This window comes from Gordionus sp. m RMFG-2023, chromosome 4 (assembly GCF_954871325.1).
Source record: "Gordionus sp. m RMFG-2023 chromosome 4, tfGorSpeb1-WG-v2, whole genome shotgun sequence".
NCBI lineage: Eukaryota > Metazoa > Nematomorpha > Gordioida > Chordodea > Parachordodidae > Gordionus > Gordionus sp. m RMFG-2023.
Genome location: NC_088778.1, coordinates 7092303 through 7102582, shown reverse-complemented (window position 1 = coordinate 7102582; position 10280 = coordinate 7092303). Strand labels below are relative to the sequence as shown.

General features: G+C 26.3%; 1 protein-coding gene across 1 annotated transcript; it reads right to left on the bottom strand.

Moving 5' to 3' along the window:
• Window positions 1-715: 715 nt before the first annotated feature.
• Window positions 716-9356, bottom strand: LOC135929171 (uncharacterized). Its single transcript, XM_065465696.1, has 9 exons — window positions 9264-9356; window positions 7908-8066; window positions 7545-7656; window positions 6585-6837; window positions 5359-5443; window positions 4410-4688; window positions 3501-3721; window positions 3098-3335; window positions 716-1757 (listed from the first exon to the last, which is right to left on the bottom strand). Exons 2-9 carry the CDS (start codon window positions 7997-7999, stop codon window positions 1181-1183), a joined length of 1857 nt encoding a protein of 618 aa, XP_065321768.1. The 5' UTR covers window positions 8000-8066; window positions 9264-9356; the 3' UTR covers window positions 716-1180.
• Window positions 9357-10280: the final 924 nt, after the last annotated feature.

Genomic DNA, 10280 nt, shown 5'->3' with positions numbered 1-10280 from the left:
ACAAAGAATTATCTTGATATAACCTTTAATTTAATAATAAATTTTAAAAAAATAATAAATCTAATTAGTGAAGTCTTAAATTCTTTTTTTAACTTTGATGAACATATCTAATAACAATATTGAATATATAAATATCCTGCTATTTCTACTTGATAAGAACATAATTTTGGAGACAACCTTGATCTGTAATACTTTCAATTTTTATATTAAAAATTTGTTTTATAAATTTATACAAAGCTAATCTCTTAAAACGCTTCAGTGTTTAAATAGACGCGGTATTTTTAAATATAGTTTTTAAAAAAAGCAAATTAAACATGAAATGAATTATTTGAAAAATCCCTCAACCTCAAACATTATAATTTGTAAGCATATAAATCATGTTCTATTTACATCGACTTAAATAAAATTATTTTCAGGATCGGTAATTTCAATGCCCATTAAGATAAGATTTAAAAAAATAATGAAAATGGAAAAATAGTATGGTATTGATATTTTAAGAAGTGAATTTTATTTTTTAAAAATCGATATTTGCTAGACTCCGACTTTTGGATGCGGAGTTTTAGGACCAAGACAAGACAGATGTGTTGTGGCTTTTATACAAACATAAACGTAGAAAATGATTGATTGAAATATTTCTTTAATATATGAAATCATTTTTCCATAAAATCGACATCTAAAAATTTACAATAGGGTCCACTTATTTATTAGCAATCGACACGATAAAATATAACGCAAAATTTTTAAAATCAGACATGTTAATTTTATAATATTATAAGTACTATATAAAATTTTGGTTTCTTTTGATTACGGATAAAAAATAAATATTTTCATAAATAAATAACTCGGTTATTTTATAATAGATTGTAAATATATTTTGAAATATTTATTATGTCGTAAGGCAAGTTTTAAGGTACTTTAACAAAATTGCATTTATAAACATAGGGCATAATACGCATATATTCATAGAAGAAGGAATGAATGTATAATTAAAAAAGCGTAAAAAAGGGATGGAAGATTTTTTTTAATAAAGAAATACAAATTACAAGCTACTGATCAAGTGGGGGGGGGGGGGCTTTTATAACTTTAACTAATAGGTTTATTACGCTTTCCTCATTGCAAATAAAATTCATTGTAGATTTGTTTTAAATGGTTTTTTAAGTGATGTATCTTGTAAGGATGATTATTCAATATCATTCCCTGAAAAATCAATATTACATTGGGTAGAGTTATCAACTAACTTGGTATGATTGTCATCATCTTTAGTGCAACGAGGGCGGAGGCAAGTAAAATATTTCATTCTCGGTAAAGATTTAAATGTCTTAAGGGATCTGGTGCGTTTTTCGATACGCCTGGAATCCCGCTGAATTTTTTTTTTGAATCGATATTTGCTATTTTCCAATCGACTGAAGCGATCGCAACCTTCGTATAAATGATAAGTATTGAAACCAGGATTTACTTCATCTTTGTCATTACAATTATGATATATTTTTAAAGGTGGAGTGTCATGTTCAGTGTAGGAAGAACAGGAAGAGTTAGTAAGCAATGGATTATCAAGGCTGCTTCCCCTATTTTTGATTACATCATCTGTCAAATTTGGAAATTGGTTAAGATCTTTGTTATTTGGATCGATTTGATTGTTTCGAAATATTTTGGAAAAGTTATTTGTATCGAATTTTGTCGCGGTCTCATTACTTTCGATAGAAATGGATGAGAACAATGAAGCAATGGAAATCGACTTCGGACGTTTGTGTTTGAGGCTTAGGAAGGATGAAATAAAAATAAAACTTCAAAATATTTTAATTATTAAATATGATTTAAAAAAAATAAAGTTCAATATAAGTTTTCCAGAGTGAAATCATTGATTTAATTAAATCCATTTTTGAGCTGAATTATATTCTAAATATTGAATCCGTTAAAAAAAATTTCAAAGTTCACCAACAATTTTTTGTTTATTTCAAAATTTGCAATAAAAGAAAATGAAGTTGATTAAATCGAATTTGAAATAAAGTAAGAACCTTCTACAACACTGAATGTCAAGATGAAGATAAATTATACTCAGGAATAATTATTATCGCCTGATTAATAATTACCTATTTATTTACCTTATATAAGTCATTGTTGCGATTTTAAATTGCATCCTTGGGTTGGGGATATTTATTATTATACTACAACACATGTACCAATTCAATTTTTTAATTATGAATACATATATCTGTCTTATATAAATAAGTTTCAACATATAATCACATTTGGGATGAGCTAAAGAAAATATTTTACAATTTTTTAATTATGAATACATATATCTGTTTTATATAAATAAGTTTCAACATAATCACATTTGGGATGAGCTAAAGAAAATATTTTACAAGGTTATTAATTAGGGACATGAAAAATCATGATTTTTTTTTAAATCGAAATTTTTTCTGATTTAAATCAAATTTATAAAAATAATTTTAAACAATGTGCCTCCGAGGAAAATATTTTATAAAATCTGCAGAAATAATTCTAGAGAAATTTAACAATATTTTGATTCTTATAAAAGTTTATTATACCAAAAAAAATTTTGAGAATTAACGCGATTTTAATCTGATAGTATTTTTTGAATGGGTATTAGTTACCAACTTACTAAGATTAAGGGGTTTATGTCTCAGCATTACTGGGTTACTAGAGTAGAGTAGAGGTAGATTCAATAGTGGTAATTTTTTGCTAAATTCATAAAATAATTTTGTAAAAGTTGTTTGGCCCATGAAGGAAAGGAAATAAATTTTCTTTTATAATTCCAAACCAGAAAATCTTTTTGCCGGATGTGGACCGTGCTAATCTATTTCGTAGGGAGTGTTGGATGGGATTATTTTAATAAATCCAATGAGTAATTTGTTATAAAAAGTAAGTAGTAGGCCTCTAACCCTTCAAAAGAATTAATAGAATCCTAAGTGTTAAAATTCATACCTAAAAACGTTAATTATTAAATAGATTGGAGTTTACTGAACTAATCAAGGGCATTTATGTAAATTTTATCAGCTTCCTCTCTTCTCAATTAAAAAATCTCTTAACAATGTTCAAATTATAAATTAAGTTTTTTTATAATGAAAAATACCTTTTGGGTGATGCATTTACATCGCATTCGTGATCTGAATAAGAAAATGTAGAATAACTATAAAGGGGAGGTAAGGAAGGGATAGATGTTTCCTCGGGTAATGAAATATTGGGAATATGCCTAATAAAGTTCCAATTGTTCGGGGTCATATCATTGTCAGCAAGTTCGTAAAATTCCTTTTCCATATCGTGGTTGTAATAATCAATATGGTTGTTATTGTTATTTAAATTTTGAGCATCTATATAAAGATATTGATGAAATTTTGTTTAAAAAAAATTATTTTTCTCTCTGAATCCTACAAAATAGCATAATACATTCTTTAAATCAGGATAATGTTGGTAAATAAACAAAATATATTTAAATGCAAGGAAAAATGAAATAATTAGATTCTTATATTTTTTACAATAATTTTCCTCCTCATTAAAGCCATTTTGTTGCGATGCTGAATTATTTACTGGGGGATCAACATATCGTGGCAATCCAATCATTTGGCCATTTTGGTGCGAGGGTTCGGTGATTCGTCGCCGAGCTGCTCGAATCAGCTGTTCCTTGTGCTGTTGAGACATCAGAACGCTTACAAGTGTTAATTTTCGGGCTGGCTTAAGGAGGCCCTTAAAAATGTTCCTTATTTATTTAACAAAAACTTTCTTGTATAAGGAATATAGCGAGCTAGAGAAAAACGTTATAAAACATATTTTAAATTAGAAGTTCTAATATCAGTTATATAAAAAGTAATTATAAGTGAGAACATGACGGGTTATATATTGTGAAACTTATCTAGCGTTTTTTTTAAATCAATTGAGTTTAAATTTGAATTTCTAATAAATAATTCATTTATTTAAAAATTATAAAATGAATGCTGTTACCTTTTGTAACATTATATATTTTTTATGTTTATTTTTGGGATTTGTCGAAAATATTAATTATTATGTAATGTTTTTACATTTTTACACATATTTTTTTATAATTAATAAAAAGATTCCGTAAATTGTATTTTTTTCCAATTTGAAATTATTACATATATTAAAATTTATAAAAAGTTTTGGATTTTATGATTATTATTTTTGTGAGAAAATTTTTAATAAAAGAATAAAAAAAAATGTTTTGCGTAATTATTTGTGTTTAGTTAACTGTTTCATCAGGTTCTCATATCAGTAGTCACAATAATTTTACTATTTCCTCAAATTCTCATATCATTAATCGTAATATTACCTTTTTTTAAATATAAAAGAAAATGAATTGAAGGTAAATAGATGGATTTACACAAAAGATTCATCAAAAAAATGAGTGTAAATATTTAAAAAAATCGTACTTATTAACTTGAGTTGTATCTGGGACATTCTCACTCGTCCTACGTAAAGAATCATTATATTCTGGGTTGCATATAATTTTTGCCTCCAAGTTAAACGGTTGTTCTTCATTGAGGTAATCCCTATCTTTGGTTTTAGGGGCGTGATGATTATTTCCAATGGCGATTTTATCCGGAAATATGAAAACATCTTTCTTCAATATTGCAGCATCGTCTTTTCTAAAGTTAGGCGTTTGCGAATATTTGGAAGGGGTAGGAGAGAAATTTTCAATTTGGGGATGGCTTTAAAAATAAAGAATTTGATTGGTTATAATATTTTTTTAAATTTTGATGGGTTCATATTTTTTAGTTCGTTCTTTAAGCTTAGCTAAATTTTCGCTTCTTGATTATTAGAGGGTTATCCTCCACGTCGATCAATTTAATATTACAATTTTTAAAACATAAAATTAGTTATCTGATGGCATTCTTAAATGTAGAGAATAATGTGGTGGTTAAAAATCTCCCGCATTTTTTATTAATAAGTCGAATATAGTAGCGTGGATTTTATGACGCTTACTATTTTAGGCTAAGGTTAATAACTAGTTACAGTTACCCAAATCTAATGGTTATGCTTAATAGCGAGCTTATTATTTTTTCAAAAGATTATAAAACCTACTCAATGCATAATAAAAGCTGGTTTAAGAGAAAAAAAAATTTATAACTGAAAATTTGATATTCTTCAACCAGTGTTTTAAATATATTTTTGTCGAATATGAATAAAATTATCATTAGGTTAAAAGGCTTTTTAAAAAAAGGAGTAAAGCTTAAACAAAATCATAAATAATAAAATTATAGTGAACATTTCTTTTAATGCATTAATTTAAACGATCTAGTCAGATATATATTATTTCACCGTTGTAAGAAAATAAAACATTAATTTTATTAAATTATATATTTTTTCAAATTAGCTAACTTATGTAAAGCTTCTTTTCTGTAATAATGATGCAAGAGAACGCCCAATATAAAGGATTCCATTACCAGTAGAAGATGGTGGAGTTCTGTAGATATATGAATGTAAAGAAATGTGAGAAATTTATTTGGCTAATATTGAAAGAAAAGAAAAGCTATTGTATAATTGGAAAACAATAAATTTGAATATCAATAGGTTAATTGAAAGGTTTAGATTGTAATCATACTAAATGACAATTATGATTATTATCGATAATATGTAAATTGTGTTTAAAGTTATTATAAATAGTAAGATCGAAAATGTAATAATAAAGAATAAGAAAAGTTTTGTAATTTTTACTTTATATTTTATTTACTTTCATAGCTTTCTTTATTTTATTTTATAATGATTATTAAATATAAATTAATTTGTTATCCTTAATACTTGATCTTAATAATTATTGATTAAATTTGGAGTGAGAATGAATTTCTATCTCATTTAAAACTTCAAATTTTACATGCTGGAAATAAAATTTAAATAGTCCCTTATAATTTGCGGAATCAACTGAATGGAATATTTTTAGCTGGGACCTTAACTAATATGTACAAAGGTTTATGGTTCGGTTATGGGTTCACAAATATTATTGCTCATGGAGTTTTTGAAACTTTTTCAAGAAAATTCGAAAAAATAATCACAAAAAGGTTCAATGAATATTTATTTGACTGGGTTATAAGAAAAAAACCTATAGAAATTTGTTAAACAATTCATCTTTTAAGATAAATATAATAACCCAAACCCTACCTCACATCTCTAATTTACCTTATTCTAACCACGTTCAAGAGAATGGTTTTTTTAAAATAGTTTGTTAAGCTTTTCTCTACATAATTTTTATATATGCCTTTTGACTCAGTCTAGGTCTCTAATCATTTTAGCCCCGACTGCCATTCAAAAAATGATTTTTTTTGTATATAGTAAATCGGGCATTAAAATAAATTTCAAAAATTCGTGTTTTCCATATTAACTTTCAAACGCATATCATCCAAAAATTAGCCTTTATTAACTCTCCAAGGAAAGGAGAAGCGCCTCAATTGGAAAGAAAAAGGTCATAAATTACCATTTATTTTTAAAAGCACGAGTTTAATTTAATTAAAAGGTTCGGTTAACTTTTCGGGCACTTGCTTTGTGATCATTTATTCATTTCATCCATTTTTTATTTATTCCATTTATTAACTCAATATAAAACAAAAAACCTAATCCTCTAGTCTTGCTACTGAAAGGTGCCACGCATTGTAGAATATTTTTGGTCGTTAGAAGTTCTAAAACGGACCCTTGAAGGTTGCTAAATATTAGCACTAGTTGGATACTGATAAATTTAGCCGCCAGATGGTGCTGCTTTAGGTGTTGTCTGGAGATACGAAATACAATGACCAAGCCATACATACCTATCAACGTGCTAATGGTGGTCATTATAGTCAGGTATAAGTAAGCGTTAGCCAGTGAAATCTTTACATATAAATATAAACAATATTTACTCATAATTTATTTAAAGGGCGAGGGTAGAGAAATTGAAATAAGAAATCTAAAAAAAAAATTACGGCAAAAGTTATTTTTTAAAGTTATAGGTTCTATTTTCTTCGTTTTATTATGTGTTTCGTTTACCAATGATAATAACAAAAATAAAATAAATTATAACTTTATAGAGTTGGCTAGTAACTATTCCATAACCCCAAGATTAAAAAATTTGAGAGGCCAAAATAGAAAAAAAAAAGTTTTATTTATTACCTAATTCAGAAATTGACAAAAAAAATCAAAATTTTTAGACCCAATTTTTTTTTTGTTAAGGGATAAACTTATTTATTTACTTTAGCAGGCTACCATATTTAGTTATATTTTATATATATATTTTTTTATATTATAAAATAATTCTTTAAAAAAATTAAAAATAAAAAAAATGCAGTTAAAAAGTTACTTTTGAAAAGTAACTTGTTTACTAAAGTTACTAGTTACATCTTTTCTAGAGAATTACAATAAAAATGAGATAAATTAAGAAAAATTTCTTTTAAAGGATGGATGAAGGTGCTAAAGGAATGGAGGAACAAATGATCATTGAAATGAGTCATAAGAATTATAGGGTAAAAAAATATATACAATTTAATTTAAAAAGTGTTTACTTATAAAATATAAACGAAAGCTTTATTATAAAATAAAACCTGTCCGGGAGTATAACTACCATCTGTCCACAAAACGGAAGCTATAAAAATGAGGATAGGACGAACCAGGGCTGTTTGGAACACGGCAGCTTTGAGGCGATTATAATTTTTTCTGTCCAACGAATTCGAATGGAGAGAAAAGTATAAAAATAAAATTTTTTTTAATAGGCTAAATAATTATTATAGTGTTCTTGTATCTACTTGATTTATTTATATATGAAAATTTGTAGATAGAGCAATAATTTATTATTGAAAATTTCTCAATTTTTTTCGTAATTTTTTAGATAAGAGGGTTATCGTTAATTGGGAATCTCAAATCGATAAATTTAAAATATATTTCTGATATTATATCTTTTTTTAAACTTAACTAAAGGCACTTTTGGAAGGCACGGACAACAACAAGCCAAAGGAGGGCTATTGAGCGGCAATGGAACGTCTGATAATATTTCAAGCATACAGGATTTCCCGCCAAAATATTCGACTATTAACTGAAAAAATTGGAAAAGAGCGATGGACAAATATCTAGTTGAAAATGGGGGGGGGGGGGGTATATGAAGAATTTAAATGTGAATGAATGATCTATTTAAAATACTTTCTTTCTTTCAAAGGAGAAAGCAAAAAAACGTTTTTTTATTTATTGATTAATCATATACTTCCAAAACTTATATAATATTTATAATATACTTTTATATATAAAATAATTTCCTAAATCAATTAAAATCATGACATTTATAATTGAGCATTATAGTAAAGGAAGTTAACTAACACTTATTTATAAAAAAAATTCCTACAAAATAAGGACAAATAATTCGAAATTATTTCGGTCATAAAAATACGGTTATTTGATACCAAAAAAAATGAAAAATATGAAAATTGTTAAAGGAAAAATTAAATTTCCAATATTCAGGAAATAATTATCTTCAAAAAAAATCCCCTCTCTAGTTTCCAATGAATTTTTAGAATAGGTAGTGAGGTTTTAAAAAAAATAATTGCGAAAAAGTTTAACTTTGATTAAGTCACCTATAATTTTGCCGATATTAAAATGACATGGTCATAAATTTATATCTCAGAATTGTCACCAGATTGGCAGCTAACATGCATAAAAATCTTGGAATTATTTTAAATAGGCTAGAATCGAACGATTTAAAATTTGTTCATAATCGAATCGGCAAAAATCGATACGAAAATAGACTGATTTTCGTATTATTCGATTCATCGTTAAATTCAATATTAATTTTAAAAAACCTACTGTAATCTAATATTATTATTTTATATTGTGATAGTGACAGCGACTTTTATTTAAAAATTTCCTAAAACTAAAATAAATTGTAAGATAGGGGAGATAAAATGAAACCTATATTTTTGTAAGCGTCTATTTTTCTAGGCACAAATATAATTTATAAAAAATCATATTAAAAAAAATCAGATATTTTTAAAAAATTTATTTTAAAAAAAAGTGATTTTTTTAGATAATGGAAATAATAAAAAAAATGAAGAAACAAAATCTTTTATAAGCGAATCTTTTGTTAATTTTCGTGCATAAAAAAATCTTTTCAGGATGCAAAGATTAGATTTTTTTTTCAAATTCTGATAAAGATGTAAGAGGCATGTTAAACAAGCCAAGCTAACCCACAAGATGTATCAAGCGCAGCCCGATGAGAAAAATAAAATATTATATTATTATACTAAAATATAAAATATTATATATAATTTATTTACACGGAAGCCACAAAATCTACCAAAACGCCCGATCGGGGTACGTATATGCCGAGTAAAGAAGTCAAGGAAAATACCTAAAGTAAATAAAAAATATTAGAAAAAAAAATCAGGGTTTCGTAACTAGAAATTTTTTCGCGGAATTAGAACAAAATTTTGAACTCGATTCGATTCAAAGCGGGACGAGCGAAATGTGCAGAAGGGTTCGGGTTACAAAATTCAATCAAATTTTTTTACATTTAAATTATTTACTATTTCGTTGATTATAACCGTGATAAAAGATCAAATTAAAATAATTGTCATAAACCCGAATCGGGCAAGTTTTTGAAAAATTTAGGTTTATTTTTGTTGTTGATAAAATCTGAATTATTACGCAAAATGAACTTACGCATATAACAAACTCTTAGGAGTTGGACCATATCTTTCAAAAATTATTCGTTATTCATATACGAATATCTTATTATTCAAATTAGATGGAGATTTAGTTACTTTAAGACTTTTATTAAAGTTTATTATCCTAATTAGAGATCTGCAAATTAAAATAATCGGGTTTGGGCCGGGTTGGGCCTAATATTTTTAAAAAATATTCGGGCCAGGTCGGGTCGGATTTTGGAATTTTTTTTTAAATATATCTAAATTTATCAATTTTATATTAAATTTTTTATGTAAAATAAAAATATTTGATTTTATTATTAAAACTAAACGACATATAACATATGTCTTTTATTTTAAGTAATTATAAAAATGAATTTCTATATTTAAATAAATTCGGACCGGGCCGGGTCGGTAAATTTTTTTTAAAAAAAATTCGGATTCGGGCCGGTCCGGCAAAAGTTTTCTAAAAAAAATTTCGGGCCGGGCTTGAAAAATTAGGCCCGACTGCAGATCACTAATCCTAATTATAAAATATTAAGAATATTCACATCATACAGCGCTCATATATTTAAATAAATGAATGGTTGCAAAAATGACTTCAATAATGTTAACAAATATTGATCAAGAAATTCCGTCGGACCCTAA